The sequence below is a fragment of the Paramisgurnus dabryanus genome, chromosome 19 (genome assembly GCF_030506205.2).
Source record: "Paramisgurnus dabryanus chromosome 19, PD_genome_1.1, whole genome shotgun sequence".
NCBI lineage: Eukaryota > Metazoa > Chordata > Actinopteri > Cypriniformes > Cobitidae > Paramisgurnus > Paramisgurnus dabryanus.
In genome coordinates this window covers 3,137,337-3,154,544 of record NC_133355.1, presented here as the reverse complement: position 1 = coordinate 3,154,544, position 17,208 = coordinate 3,137,337, and the positions used below count along the sequence as shown (strand labels likewise).

General features: G+C 38.9%; 1 protein-coding gene across 1 annotated transcript in view; it reads right to left on the bottom strand.

The window, feature by feature from the left end:
* Positions 1-9,507: 9,507 nt before the first annotated feature.
* LOC135774222 (NACHT, LRR and PYD domains-containing protein 3-like) overlaps positions 9,508-17,208 on the bottom strand; it is a 217,626-nt gene continuing 209,925 nt past the window's right edge. The window contains exons 9-10 of the mRNA XM_065284180.1: positions 11,719-11,765; positions 9,508-11,291 (exon numbers count right to left, since the gene is read on the bottom strand). Coding sequence (XP_065140252.1) covers positions 10,507-11,291; positions 11,719-11,765 — 832 coding nt within the window. The 3' untranslated portion in view covers positions 9,508-10,506. The remainder of the gene's footprint in view (positions 11,292-11,718; positions 11,766-17,208) is intronic.

Below are 17,208 nucleotides of genomic sequence, written 5' to 3'. Positions count from 1 at the left end.
TTGAGGAAATGCCCCTGACGCCTTTAGAGGACTTCAGCACCACGGACAACGCAGGTGAAAATGCGGATTGTGAAATTCCAGCTAACGTAGCCACAGTAGACTGAAAAGAACCGGAGGACAAAAAATGAAGTGTTGCAAGAAGTTTTGAAACACCTGGGATTGCGTGACTCCTTCTAGTTGAGGGCTCCAGATCGTCTTGTATTTCTTCCAGCAAATTTAGAATAACATGGCTTGGCAAACGAAATTTTTGGATAATTTGTTGTTCTGGCATTCCAAATAAATTGATACGTGTGGAAAAAATCCTCTCCCTTCTACCATGCAGTCTCTGATTTCTGCGATGTCTCCTCCTAGCAACAACAATTGCAGCCATTTCGAGCGCAAAATGATTTAAGACATGCTTTTTTTCGGCGTTAAATAGTCGCGCAAATGCCATACATAACACATGCGCAAACATTAGTAAATCGCGTTGCGTGAATCATTTAAATAGTCTCCTCCCAAAATGTTTGCGTCTGAAAGGGAAACTCCTAGAAATGCATATGCAATCAGGTCAGTCGCAAAAAGAACTAGACCACACCTTTTCAGCGCTAATGATCCACTGCGCGTCTTTAGTAAATTCCGACATCGCTATTTACCGCCAAAATGATGGTTTACGCTGGCGCAAGCGCTTAGTAAATCTGGCCCAAAATGTCTTAAACCTTTTAAGTTTCTTTAAATTGCAAATAATGGATAACATGATTTAATCAGTATCTGTGTAATGAAGCCTAAATCTAAAAAACCCTTACTTATTGTCAATGAGGACACAGACTTAATATCAAAACTTTAGTAACAAACAGAGACATCATAGACCCCCATGCAAACACACACACACACACACACACACACACACACACACACACACACACACACACACACACACACACACACACACGCACACACACACACATGCACACACCTTGCAAAGACACGGGGTCATAAACACTCCCACACATAAACAGACTGGATGCTCACACACACAGACACAAGCGCGACTTGGTGCTGCTCATGTGACATTAGATATAAACTTACTCATACACACCTAGATGTTTAATTATGGATTGTGTATAAAAACGTTTGGATGTTAAAACAAAAAATTAAGATCGAATAGCTTTTGTCATAAAAGTCACATGGCCGTTTCATTTTAAAACCCGCATGTTTAAATCAGAGGCGTTCTTAAACTAGAAATGCTGACAGAATTGCATTTGTTGTATAATAAACACATAGAGGTTGGGTTCCACAGCGGACACAAAACCAGGAAATGGGGTCAAAATGTCTTAAACATAAAAAGGTTCTTAACGCCATAAGAGCGCATCAGCGTACGTTCTCTGGCAACGGTGGTTCGCGCATTCATGTGTTTTAATCAGAGACTTGATTAAAGAATTCCCTAAATCTAAAATTACCCCTTATTTTGTCAGAGCGGCCAGAATTACATTTTATTGTGTAATAAACACATATTCCCAGTTGGTTTTAAGATGTCATTAATTTAACCCAGAAGATGATATGAATATGTTTTTAATCGTTTAAAAGTTTCTTAATGGCCGATATGTGCACGCATCCGCGTATGTTCTATTGTAAACGCCGGAGCCCCAATCTTTAATGGCTTGAACAGAACCCTCTGCTTGAAATGCTTCACAGATCTCGTGAAGCGAATCAGCTTTTATTTAGTTTAAAATAAATAGGCTTTAGTCTAAAGAAATGTCGACCTACGGTGGTTTTGGTACAATTCATTGCTTAAATATAAACGTACTGAATATTTCATTAAATAAATTTGTACTGTTACAAACTTTTAGATCCCCAGTGTTTGCCAAAAAAATAGGCTCTGGTGCTCTATCTAAAATCTAAAATAACCCTTTTAGTTATTGTCAATGGGTCTGAATTACACTTATTTTACCAACACAGAGTTTTAGAAACAGTACGGTCCGCTGAACACCATCGCTGTTCAGACAGCTGGGGGTTGTCTGCTGGTTGCTAACGGATTGTGATAGAGAGAAAGACTGAAACTGATCGTCCAAAACAACAAACTTTTTTCCACATCAATAAATATGATGAACACTCGCAATACAAGAAACACTCGCTGGAATAACATGTTCAAGAAACCTTTTATTTTGACAATGCCTACCGTGTTACATTTATCGTAAATACACATGTACACATGTGGATGTTAGATGACATTAATGAATTCAACCCAGAAGAGGGTGTGAAATGTCTTAAAACGTTTAAAAGGCTCTTAACGCCATATATAAGAGCGCATCAGCCTACGTTTTCTGACAACTTTGGTACACGCATTCACATGTTTTAATCAGAGACTTGGTTAAAGAAAGTCCCAAATCTAAAATAAAACCCTTATTATACCGGTGTGGACAGAATTACATTTTATTGTGTAATAACCACATATTCACAGTTGATTTTAAGGTGTCATTTTTTTTAAAACAAACCCCAGAAGATGAATTGACAATGTCTTTAATCGTTTAAAAAAAGTTTCTTAACGGTGGATATGAACACGCATCCGCGTATGTTCTCTATTGTAAACGCAGGAACGCAATCTAATGGCGTGAACAGAATATTGTGCCTGCAAAAGATTAAGATTTTATTTAGTTTAAAATAAATACCCTTTAGTCTAAAGAATATAGTATTGATGGGGCCCCGGTGATTTTGGTATAGTTCATCGCTATACACATACTGTCAGAATCCTGCCGGATCCTGTTGGTATTTAGATCTAGTTTAGCATGGCAGGGTTCTGACAGTACATATGTTCTATGTGGGAAATGTGTGGTTGTAGTATTGGTTTATTCCGACCACGCATTTCCCGGGTCTCGTCACTTTTTCCCCGCTCCCTTACTCGTGATTATTTTCCAGGTGTATGTAATTTACTTTGTCCCTATTTATTGTCCTTGTGTTTGCTGTTTGTTGCACGTTCGTCTTGTCGCATCCTGTCGGTTTCTTGTGAGTAGTTAATAGTTCTAGTCTTGGTCAGTTTTATGTTTTTGAGAAGTTTATTGTTAGTGTTTTGTTCAGTGTCAATTTTGTGTTGTGATTCCCTGTCATGTTTTGCCCCCTCGTGGGTTTTGTTTTTTCTGTTTTTCCCCTATTGTCATTAAATTCCTTTTGTTGTTAAACGTCCGCATCTGGGTTCGTGTTCTGTGTCCCCTAATCCTGACAGAACGAACGTGCCATAAAAGAACCCAGCGGACATGTTCACCGGTACTCGCCTGGCGAGACGGGGAAAGGGTTGCCGCCCCGCATACGAGTCGTGTTACGAGTTTTTTGACCCGCTCGTATGCGGACCCAAGGTCAACACCAGGCGGAATCCGACCCGAACCGCCGAACCCCATCGACTCTCGTCCATCCGAGAGGGAAGGACCATTGGGATGTGGGGGTTCGGCGACCCTGAACTCTCTCCTCCGGCTCCAGAGAGCCGCTCCCCGCCTCTCACGCTTCCCTCGAAGGGACAGAGGAGGATCTCCTGGGAGTCTTCATCTGGGGGGTCCTCCTCCGACTTAAGAGCACCACCACATCCTCTATCTGCTCCGCGACCCCGAAGGAAGAACAGGAGGAAGGGGAGTCTGGTTCAGCCGCCAGAGCATCCAGAGCCACCGACGCAACCGCCAGAACGCCCAGAGCCGCCGACGCAGCCGCCTGAGCGTCCAGAGCCGTCGGCGCAGCCGCCTGAGCGTCCAGAGCCGTCGGCGCAGCCGCCTGAGCGTCCAGAGCCGTCGGCGCAGCCGCCTGAGCGTCCAGAGCCGTCGGCGCAGCCGCCTGAGCGTCCAGAGCCGTCGGCGCAGCCGCCTGAGCGTCCAGAGCCGTCGGCGCAGCCGCCTGAGCGCACAGAGCCGTGTGCGCAGCCGCCAGAGCAACCCCAGCCGTGTGCGCAGCCGCCAGAGCAACCCCAGCCGTGTGCGCAGCCGCCAGAGCAACCCCAGCCGTGTGCGCAGCCGCCAGAGCAACCCCAGCCATGGCCGCAGCCAGCGCAACCCCAGCCAGGTTTTTCCGCGTTTGGCCAGGACCACTCTTGGACTCAACCGAAGTCCACTCAGACTTTTTCCCCAACCTCCCACCCTGGACCACCCCCTATGAACTCTGTTGTTCCCCCACCCCCCCTCCCTTGTTTATTATTTTTGTTATCCCACCCTAACCCGTTTGTAATTCTGTCTTGTTTGCCCTTAATGTTATTTGTTATCTTTTCTTGGATGTTCTCTGTCTGTCAGTCGGTCTTGTCCCATGTTTAGTGTTCCCCCTTCGAAGGCGTCTAGTAGCCGCCTTTTGGAGGGGGGCGTACTGTCAGAATCCTGCCGGATCCTGTTGGTATTTAGATCTAGTTTAGCATGGCAGGCAGTGCCGGCGCCAGCCGAGCGCTGATGAGGGGGCGTCTAAAATACCAGAGGGGGCGATCACATGAATACATATAATTCCCCCAGCTAGAAAATACATAGGTTTGGTACATTAAGTTTTAAAGTGTTATAAACAAACATCTCTGTAATACAACCACAAAAACTACAGCTATAGTGAGCAACGTACAGAGCTCTAAACAATACAACAACAAAAAAAAAACGCATACCTAAAGTCACATATTAGCACAACACTACTCAGAAGTTCAGACCCAGAGGTAGAAATAAATTTTACGTAATGGTGGGGGCAGTGTTGGCAAATAGAGTTGATGGTTTTCAGCCCAAAAACGGTCCAAACGCAACATTTTATCAACATTTTGGTTCAATTTGATCATACAACGTAGTTATTTTAACTGCCACAAGTAATGCACCAAGCTAGCGATTAAGCAGCTAGAGAACCACAATAGCAAAATGACAATAACTCGTTTACATATACAGCTATGCTGTAGAATAGGCTAATTCAAATTCGTTAATTATAAATTTAACAATGTCTGTTTTTTATCTATTTACTCCTGATAAACAGGTGTGTGAGAGAGAGAGATCGTACAGGCTTACCTTTAACGTTAAATGCAGAACAATAATAGGCTGTTGGTTGTACGTTGACTTGCAAGGATGCTGAAGAACATGAACATCTGAACTTTTCAAAACTATGTACAGTCTGGCTGAAGTTCATGGTGCCCGAATTGACTTAATGACAGCCGAATATTTGGATCTTTGCACCTGAAATGCTCCGATAATTCATCCACGCCACGGCATTAATTGATGTGTGACAATCCGGATTCCGGTTTGTAGAACTTCCAATGCTATTTTCCATATATCCATTGCTACAGGGCAGGCCCAGGTCACTCTCACACTCCTGTCTGTAAATTTTTATATAATTTCCCACTTCGACATCTTGATTTCCCTCTGAGACTCAGAACGCGGGCTCATTGTCGGCGTGCCTCAAGCCGTCAACACAAACTTGTTCAACTTCAGGCGCGGCTGCAAGAACCAACAACCACATGACGTCAAAGTACCGCGAGAACGATTCGAGAAATCATACTAAGTGTCGTTTCGTCTCGCTCTCGCGGCATTTTGACGTCTTCGCCTGATGAATTCGAACAAGCCTATAGGCTATACATGAGTGGGCGTGTGTCACGGTAGAATGCACACTTGTTTTTTTGTTTTGTTAAATAATAAGACTTTAAAATTCCCTTTAGGAAGACAATACAAAAGGCAAACGTGATTTTTAAATAGCGCATTTTATCATTAAAATCCCATTCAACATTAATGGTGATCTGAGGGGGCGGGATAGTGCCAGTGAGGGGGCGACGCCCCCTCACGCCCCCTCGTGGCGCCGGCCCTGATGGCAGGGTTCTGACAGTACATATGTTCTATGTGGGAAATGTGTGGTTGTAGTATTGGTTTATTCCGACCACGCATTTCCCGGGTCTCGTCACTTTTTCCCCGCTCCCTTACTCGTGATTATTTTCCAGGTGTATGTAATTTACTTTGTCCCTATTTATTGTCCTTGTGTTTGCTGTTCGTTGCACGTTCGTCTTGTCGCATCCTGTCGGTTTCTTGTGAGTAGTTAATAGTTCTAGTCTTGGTCAGTTTTATGTTTTTGAGAAGTTTATTGTTAGTGTTTTGTTCAGTGTCAATTTTGTGTTGTGATTCCCTGTCATGTTTTGCCCCCTCGTGGGTTTTGTTTTTTCCCTATTGTCAATAAATTCCTTTTGTTGTTAAACGTCCGCATCTGGGTTCGTGTTCTGTGTCCCCTAATCCTGACACATACTGAATATTTCATTAAATAATTTGTTACAATCAAATGCTTTATTTTTGTCAGAGCAGACAATATAAGACTCTTTGTATAATATACACACATTCACACATGTTTTAAGAATCGTTTAATTAAAAATAAACCCCTAAAATGAGTTGAAGACGTCTTAAAAACATTTAAAAAGTTTATTAACGTCAGATATAAGTTCTCTGGCACCATCGGTGCACGTATACATATGTCTTAATCAGAGCCTTGGTTAAAGAATCCCCTAAATCTAAAATAAACCCAATATTTTGCCATAGTGGACAGAATTACATTTATTAAGGTTAATTTAAAACGGCATATATGAACACACACCCGGCGCTTTGTCAGTCACCGCCGGATCTTTAATACGCGTGAAACTATAGAGCAGGTTATGAAAAGATTCACGGAATTCCTGAACCGTTTACAAATTTTATTTAGTTTAGACTATCGTCTAAAGATTGTAGTAATGGCTCAGGTCTTTGCTTAAACTATACCCGTATACGGAATATTTAATTAAATAACTTGTGATGTTACAAACAAAAGTTTTAATCATAGCATTGTTCATTTTTTGTCTAAATCTAAAATAAACATTTACTTTTTGACACCGTAATGGTGATTTATTTTACCAACATTGAGTTTTAGAAATCTTTACTTGCTTACAACACGCACCCCTGTGAAAGAATGCTGGGCTTGTGAGAAAGGAGGGGTTGATAGATAGAGACAGCAAATGTCAAAAACACAACCTGTCATTAAACATGACAGCATAGGCTTGACATAAAACACACTCAGGAATAAACAAACCCGCTAAATGACCGGTCATAAAATGATTACGCACTCGCTGTCTAAAGTTGACAACTTGTACAGCTTTTGATTGATGGTCCCGCCCCCCTGTCAAACATGAGCTGTCAGACAGCACCTGTCAGCGAGTGGGGGAGGGGGTCATAAAAGTTTGACGAATGCTGGCCCGTTATAACTACTCACATAACTCACATAACAATACACAAGCCTTTTGTCCTACACCACAAACAACAACATATCATACATATTCAAGCTATTCAAGCTATTTTGGCACAAATGGCATAACCAAATTCAAGGTTACTTAGGGTAGAGTGGGTTACTCATAGCCGGACTACATTGGGTCTATAGTAGCCAGCCATCATTTCAATGTCTTTGTTTTTGCTTGCGGGGAAACATATAACCAATCACATCAACACAGTTGAACAAATGGATGATATTTTCTATGGATCGCAGCACTGTAACTTCAGTTTGACTTCTGTGATGCTGACACGTGCAGTGTGCATGCTTTAACCTTTTAACATCAGAACAATATAAAAGAGTAAAAATGTACACTTCCAATAAAACTTCAGAGAGATGGTTTTGGTCATTTTATGTAGTGGTTATTACGCTGATGTTAATTTTTTTATTTTTAAGTTTAATGTTAGCTAGAAATTAGATTCTATAGAAATGGGGTGTGTCGTTATATTTGGAGTGGTTGCACTGGGCTCTGGCTCTGCGGACGATTCCTTCTGTGCATGCCCTGGCTCCGAATTGATGTTTTTACGTAACATGACAGTGTCTCATGGGCAGACATTTTTGGCTTCAATTCATTACAATGGAAGGAAGCGACGTCACGTTGTTCATCTTTTTTTACAGTCTATTGTTTGGAACTGCCGAATCTATTTACATTTATATCTATTGTTCGAGGTGGTGTAATTACATAAGTAAAGGCATGGACTGATTTGCATATTCAGTCAATAGTAAATGAAGAAATGTGCAATTGCTTTCATGCTGTTTTAAAGCATAAAGAAATTACTGTCACAACAACAACTTGTATGTAGCATATGCTTTTATTATGCACAAAGATGAATTTAAAGTAGGGACTCTGGGACCCAACACAGCAGAAATATGGTATCAGTAAAACATTTTATTAAATTAGATTGAAACCTTTTTTCAGCGGTTAGTCTTTAGACCAGTTTGGATGGGATTCATTTTCTAAACAGAGTTTTAGTTACAGTTTTTATCACCTGACGTATGTGATTTTCTGTGCCAGTTCTGACAGGACTTTAACATTGGTGCTTCTCAATATGCTTCCTTGCTCCTATAGACGGTATGCACATGACGTCACTGTCGGCGAGAGGGACTGCGGTTACGCCCACTGAGTGGCAAAAGACAGAGCAGCAGCAATTGGCTTTATGCCCAGCTGCACTACTTCCTGAACTTCAGCCAGCTCCTTGTTTCCTGTCTGTCATTATTGGACAAACTGATTAATCCAGGTGTGTCCAGTGGACTAATCAGTTTGTCCAATAATGGCAGACAAGAAACAAGGAGCTGGCTGAAGTTCAGGAAGTAGTGCAGCTGGGCATAAAGCCTATTGAGTACAGTGTGACATCGGCGAAAACACGGTGAAAATGCGTCGAAATAGGAAAAAGCTGTTGTGCGATAGACTGTACTAACAGATTAACAAGAATTCGGAGCTATCGTTTTACAGCCTGACAAAAAACATTGAACGGTGAAGTAAATTGATCGTTCATGCCAACGTCCACAGACCACAGGTGGGTGATAAGTTGCTAGGGTCACATCAAGAGGTTTTACTTTCTACTTAAAAGTCTTTTTTCAAGTATTTGTATTTTATCCGTGTTCATACATTCCAAAGCATATTATCATCATTTTTATTCTATTACATTTCATAAATACACGTGTTTGTTTTACATTTAATATTTAAGTACATTAACATACTTTTACTTAGGTAAAAGTACACAATTTTAATGTAATTAGGTATTAAATAAAATTGAATATGCAATATCAAAGAATACACAGTATGATTAAATGCTTTAGACTGTAGTGAAGTAATGTTTTTCCCAATACAAACATCCTAATAAAGCACATATGCTTTGAAAATGTAGCTAATGTAACAAAGTATTGTCCATCTCTGCTATCAAGTCCAACTAAATTCAATTTAAGCTGATAATAATCAGTTTTACTGGCATTTTCGCAGCAGCCCCTATGAAAACCAGCCATTTTGTTGAATGTTTGCCACTCGATGGGGCGAGTTCCGGCATCGTCACGTGGAAAAATGACGTCAATGCATACCCTCTATCCTACAACACAGAAACCAATCAAGCTTCCCCATCTTGTCGCATCAAAATTAGACTTATTAAAAATTGCTTTTCATTAAATAAATTAATGATAGTAAAGAATTGGCTAAAAATAAATTACAGATTCAAAATGATACATTAGACTAAATTTATTTCTTTTTTAGAATACAATAGGGTCCTTGCACCTTGCAACAATAGGGTGCTTGGGCCCAAGTGAAAGTGAAACAAAAAATCTTAATGATCTGTACATAGAAAAAGCAAAAGAAGCATTTATAAGAGCTAGAGTAAAATGGCTTGAACAGGGAAAAAAATCAATTACTTTTTTAATTCGGAGAAAATAATACTCAAATAATAATAATAATAAAATAATAATACTAAATCTGTTAATAACATGCTCACTTCTGATAGCAAAATTATACACTCATGTATTTCAAATTTCTTTAAAACATCTCTGTACCACATCTTTTAACACTGAATGGAGTAATTTCTTTTTAACAAAGTTGATCAATTTATACCTAAATGATCTATTCATTAACTGAACAACAATGAAATCAATAAGACATATGAAACATTGAAATATAATGAATGAATGAATTAATAATATAATAAAATATAGAAATATAAGAATAATAAATGAATGAATAAATGATAATATAATGATAAAAATGATCATAATGAAATTGATAATGATAAAATAATATTGAATTAACAAATAAACATATGTATAACTAATGATTATAAAATTATTATGATGATTATGTAAATAAATGGTTAGGAATAAAACTAAAAACACAATAATAAAAACATTCTGCACGTGAGGATCTAAGATAGGATCCTTCATATTAAACTGACAGGATGATAACTGTTATCATACTGTAACAACAACAACAACATTGTGAAAGGCTTCTTACTGTTCATGGAGATGCATACTGTTGTATTAATGAGTGTGGTGGTGCTTATAGTAGAGCGTTGTCTGACACATACAGTAGGTGAGTTTAAACAGTAAAACAATTATGTATCTGATATGGTTAAACAAACAATACTACCATGTATAATTAATATGAAATAGCATGTGTATGGTAATACTTACAGTAATTACGTCCTATTTTGCTTTTAGTCTTAGTACTTTAAAAGGAACAAGCTGTGTTCCGATTATGTGTATTTCACAATAGTGATATCTACACGAGCTGGCAGTGTCTGCTCATGTTTAGCACCCAGACATGGGCCAGTGTACTTGGGGAAATTCTGGGCCGTCGTTTATCCTGCATCTGGGCCGGGTGATTTTTTCTGGCCAGCCAGATTTGAACAAAAAATTATTGATGCTTAATTTGGTCTTTTTTGAATCTGTACCTCTTGTGAATAATTCACTGGGATGGGTCCATCTCTTCTTATAATGTATTAGACTTACATCGAGAGATGAAAGATTTGTTAGCTCACAGAGAGACACTTTATCCTCAACCCCAAATCCAACATATAGAGGTTGTGTGAATGTTGTGTTGAACGTGTGTAAGTGTGTGAGTGTTTGTGTATCAGAGACACTGTAGAAGGACAAAGTGCCTGCTGACCAGTCCAGATAAACTCCTACTCTATTAGAGCGAGGTGAAGGAGCAGATATGAATCTAAACATATTACCATGAGTAGCACGAAAGGATGAATGGTCAATATAATTGTTCTGATCAATGTAGTAAACACTAATGTACTCAAGACTCCATGTTTTTTCATTAAATGCAAAGAAACAGTCATTACTCTTTCCTTTCCTGCTGATGTCTTTATATGTCACTGATATAATAGCGCTTGACTCGCTCAATTCTGCCTCCCAGTAATGGCATCCAGTTAGACTCTCCCTACACAGAACCTGAGAAAAATAATCAAATCTGTCTGGATGATCAGGATACGGCTGAGGGGATATCGCACATGTCGCCTTTCTGTTGTCCTCTGATAGTATGAGAGCAGCGTTTACAGTGTTTGGATCCAGTGTGAGATCACAGGCATCTAAACACAAGAGAACAGATTAAAACACCACAAAACGTGTGTGTGTGTGTGTGTGTGTGTGTGTGTGTGTGTGTGTGTGTGTGTGTGTACCTGGTAATTATCACGTTGTGGGGACTAATTGTCCCCACAAAGATAGGAATACCAGTGTTTTTGTGACCTTGTGGGGACATTTTGATGTCCCCATGAGGAAACAAGCTTATAAATCAAACAAGATGATGTTTATTGAAAATCTAAGGTACAAGAAAGGTTTCTGTGATGGTTGGGGTTAGGGTTTGGGGTAGGTAAGGGGAATAGAATATACAGTTTGTATGGTATAAAATGCATTACGTCTATGGAATGTCCCCACAAAACATGGAAACCAGAAGGTGTGTGTGTGCGTGTATGTTTGTGTGTGTGTGTGTGTGTGTGTGTGTGTGTGTAAACATACACTTGCGTGGTCCTGCAGTAATTCTGAACTCTTCTCCATGATCCAAACTACAAAAACACAAAAACATATTGTCAAATCTGATACACAGTAAATACATTGTGTGAATAAATGTTTGAATAATTTGCAAAGTGTTAAGGATAAAGGTGTTCATATGAATAAATGTAAAAACACAATGCAGACACATTTAAACTCTAGGGGTGGAAAGAGTACTGAAATCATACTTGAGTAAATGGTTTAAAACTTTTTCAAAATACATGCCATTAAAACCGTTGATGCATTTTACTGTATGAACAAAACAATGCTATAACATAATTACAAAACCCTCAAATTGCTGCATGTACATAAGCTACAGTACTTAAATCATGTCTATTTATTTAGTTTTCAGAGTGAAGCACATTTGTGATTAATAATACATACGCTGCTCACTTCACATTGGGACAATGTTCACTTATTTTCCTGTAACATGGCTGCTTAGATGCGTTGTGATCATTCACAACTGTTATTCATCAGCAACTAGCAAAGCCAACATCTCCCTGACTTAATTTTTAAATACTTGTTAAAGAATATTATGAACAACACTTTTATTATTCTCTTACATATCCATGCATACATTTTGAGGAATATTACATTTAAATATAAAATAGATAGTCGTTTAACAAAACACTAAAACTTTAATAAACAAATGACGATTACGATGGAAAAACAGCAACACCAAACATGATCCGACAAGGAGTACAACGAGGAAGTGGAATTTATACACAGAGACACAGGTGAGGGAAATGACAATAATTAACTGATGACAGGTGATGGTGGTTAACCCTTTATAGGGCACTCATTGAAATCTTTGGAAATTCTAATTTTTAACCTCAGAAAGCTAATGGGGGATGTTACAGGACATTCTTTAAAAAAAAATTAACAATATTTTTCACCTTTGCATTGCAAATCAAGGTCAACGAAGTTACCATATATGAGCACTTGCCTGTCTAGGGTAAAATAAAATATAGAGAGTGAATTTTTGGTAAAAAACACACACAAACTGCAAGGAACATTTTTAGGCACAAACTGCAAGGAACATTTATTTAGAGACATGGTCTTGCAGTACTGATACTGGCTTGACTGGGTTTACAGGAACAACAATGGTACCCCTCTTCTCAGCTGCTGAGCAGACAGCTGCAAAAGAAATATGCTTAATATTAAACCAACTCTCATTTATTTGTTAAGGAAATCAGTAACAGTGTAATGTAGATCTACTGGAAAAAAAAGAGTATTGACATAGAAAATATAAAAACATAACTAAAACAGAAAATACATATCATAACTACTGTTAGTACCAATTATATTTGCTTACAATTGTGTTTTATCACAAACCAATATTTAGTAATTTAAATCAATTCACACAGTACTAGGCCTCACACTAACAATAAGTACCTTTGTATGCCATTTAACTATAATTGAAAACATACATTTATAAGGCATATATCTTTAGCACTACTATTCAACCAAATAATTTGTGAGTTATATCAACTTACCATGTTTAGTTATGATGTTATAACTTTTGCTGTGGGAGAAGCCAGCTTCAAAAAAGTAATATTTTTGATTTCTGGAAGATGGCTGTGTTTGAGGTGCTCCAGGCCCCTACTGATTGGTCAGATGCTTTGATGTTAATATCCGTGAGATAGCTTGATCTCCCCTGATCGGCTAAGAGAAAACTACATGATTCTACTACTCCAAATGGAGGCAGGGGAGGGCACTTTGAATGTGTGCGGAAGTGACTAAATATGCACAGCAAATTATTGAGTGATAAAAACTTAGTGTTGGGCAGCCAGTGTTAAAATCTGGTGTTCAGTTACAAATATTTCATGCTTTAACACTTGTTTAGTGTTAATACACGGTGTTGTTTGTGGGTGTTAACATGGATCAATCCCTGCCCTGTGTCTCAAACAGTTCCATAGCCCCCTAGGTCGTGATTCAGTAAATCATATAGCTTTAGTTGCTATTTACACTTTATTAAAAATTAAATTGTGCAAAAGTACCAATTCTTTGCAATACGTGTAAATGGTAATGGATGCTATAAACGCATATTGGCAGATACTGTTTGTACCTCAGTATTTTCCTTTACATTAACAGGATGCAAACATAAAATAAAATGTGTAAATGATCATATTTATGATTAAACACGCTTTGGAAAATACTTGAATTTTTCTCTTTTATGTACTAAAGACACTGTGCTAGTACAGCATTAGGATTAAACAAAAGTATATATTAAGTATATTCAGCATTAAGATTAAACAAAGGAACTTAATATGAGTAAACAAAACAAATAATAAATTCATGAGAACCGAGACTGCTGGTTAGGCAAGGCAAGGCAAGTTTATTTGTATAGCACATTTCATACACACAGTTCATTCAAAGTGCTTTACATAGAAATGAGAAAACAAAAAATCAAAGATACATGAATTTAAAATATCAATTAAAAGAAAATAAATGTGATTTTAATAAAAACTGTTGAAATGTGTGAAAAAGGATAAAACAGGAAAAGTATAAAACAGTTAAAAATAAGAATAAAAACAAGAGAAATAGAAAATAATTAAAATAGTGCATATATAATATAGTGCAATCAGTTCGGACGCAGCATAGTGCTCATTCAGTAAATGCATAGCTAAACAGATGTGTTTTGAGTCTGGATTTGAATGTGACTACTGTTGGAGCACATCTGATCTCTTCTGGAAGCTGGTTCCAGCTGCGACTGGCATAATAGCTAAAAGCTGACTCTCCTTGCTTTGAGTGAACCCTTGGTATTTCTAGCTGATGTGATCCTAATGATCTGAGTGATCTGTTGGGTTTATATTCAATGAGCATATCAGTAATGTATTGAGGTCCTATAGTCCACTGAGTGATTTACATACCATTAATAATACTTTAAAATCAATCCTAAATGTAACTGGTAGCCAGTAGGGCTGCACGATTAATCGAAAAAGAATCACGATCTCGATTCATACATATAGGCGATCTTCATTTTAAATGACGGCGATTCACTTGCATTTACAGTATTTCCCTGTATTCAGTTTCTGCGTTCAAGTGTTCACGTATTTACATTACAACAACCCAAGAATATCAGTCAAACTTGCTAACACACACTCATACAGGGTAAAACCAAACCCTATTCATTCACCAATCAGACCCGATCGTTTCTCTCCTCTCTCTCATCTCATTTGCGGCGTTCCGCTGTCACTCGCGTGACGTATAACAAGGCGGCAGACCTAAACACAGTCGTTTACTTGGTGGATCTGGAGCGGCAATTTTCACAAAAAAGAGAGGATAAACGAGTGTCACTGTGGAAAATCCTGGTGGCGACGGAGAAAGTGAAGATGCAACAACATTGGTTTCGAAAAAAGGCAAGGAAATTATTTACCTCAGGCTCCGTACGTTTCTAAATCGGAAGGCTGCAACCTCAGGAGGTCGCATGCAGGCTGTATACGTCATCAAGCCTGGTTCATTTGAGTTAACGGAGCATTACATTGGCAAGTCATTAACATACTTCAACAATTTATTATTAACTAAAAATATTAGTCATCTTTATAACGTTAATTGTTAATATTCTGAAATTAGACAGTCTTTATGATGCGCAGTTTAGAAATGCGACCTCCAGAGAGGCTGCAGCCTTCACATTGAGAAACGGCCTCTTTGCGTTCCCCATTAGAAAGGGTTTTTCGCACGAGGGGAACATTGTTACATGTCTGCGTTTCTCTCCGATGCCTCAAAATGTTGATCTTTTAGTCTTTTAAAGGTTTAACGTTAGTGTTTTTAAAGTTTTAAGGTTGGCCAGTTTGATAGTACAAAAAGCACAGGTGCAATTTAACAGCTAATAAATTTTAAATTATTCTAAATTTTAAGGGGTCTAAAATAAGAAAAAGAGACTTTTAAGAAACGTTATTATAACTGAAAGTCCTGTAGCACATTTTTTAGTTAAGTGCATAATAAATGTTTTTGTTAAAATAAAGAGAATCGGGTGAGAGAATCGGGATCTCAATTCCCATGTAAAAAATCGGGATTCACATTTTAGCTTGAATCGTGCAGCCCTAGTAGCCAGTGTAGAGACCTGAGGACTGGTGTGATATGTTCATATTTTCTGGTTCTGCTCAGAATCCTGGCAGCAGCGTTCTGAATGAGCTGGAGCTGTCTAATGGTCTTTTTGGGAAGGCCAGTGAGGAGGCCATTACAATAATCCACCCTGCTGGTGATGAAAGCATGCACAAGTTTCTCTAAGTCTTGTCTGGAAACAAAGCATCTAATTCTTGCGATATTTTTGAGGTGATAATATGCTGATTTAGTTATTGCTTTGACATGACTACTGAAACTAAGGTCAGACTCCAGAATCACACCAAGATTCCTGACTTGATTTTTAGTTGTTTGACCCCTAGCGTCAAGGTATGCATTCACCTTGAGCACTTCATCTTTGTTTCCAAACGCAATGACTTCAGTTTTCTCTTTGTTTAACTGAAGAAAGTTTTTGCACATCCAACTGTTAACTTCATCAATGAATTTGCACAGGGAGTCAATGGGGCTGTAGTCATTAGGGATAGAGCTAAGTAGATCTGAGTGTCATCTGCATAACTGTGATAGGCAATTTGGTTCTCTCTCATTATTTGGCTTAGTGGGAGCATATACAGGTTGAACAGGAGTGGCGCTAGAATTGAGCCTTGCGGAACTCCGCATGTCATGGATGTCCACTCAGATTTATGGCCACCTATACTTACATAATAACCTCTCCCTTCTAAGTATGACTTGATCCTTTTTAGGACCACCCCAGAAAGCCCGACCCAGTTTTCGAGCCTGTCAAGAAGTATGTTGTGATCGACAGTGTCAAAAGCAGCACTTAGGTCGAGTAGCACCAGCACTGATAATTTGCCTGTGTCTGTATTGAGGCGAATATCATTTACTATCTTTATGAGCGCTGTCTCTGTACTGTGGTGTGGTCGGAAACCAGATTGAAAAATGTCAAAGTAACCATTAGAAATTAAGAATTTGTTCAGCTGATTGAAAACAACTTTTTCAATGATCTTGCCTATGAAAGGAAGATTTGAGATCGGTCTGTAGTTGCTCAATACAGTGTTATCCAGGTTGCTCTTTTTCAGGAGGGGCTTAACAACTGCAGTTTTAAGGGACTTTGGAAAAGTCCCGGAGATAAGTGATGAATTTACCACTTTTAGGAGATCTGCTTCTAAACAGTTAAAGACACTTGTCACGGCCGGGGGCGGACCCAAAGGTAACTAAAGGCCACGCCCCTCTCTAACTTCCACCTCGAGGAGGTACCCAAGACCACTCCAATGACCAGACAGACGAGTATACTACAGTTAAAAGTATAACTTTATTTAAATAGTTAAAAAGAAGAAAGGGGAAGGGGAAAGGGCAATTAAAACTAATAGAAATCTTCTTGTCTCCAGGGGCAGGTTGGACCAGGGGATAGGGGCAGAGGCTCCTTCCTGGCTT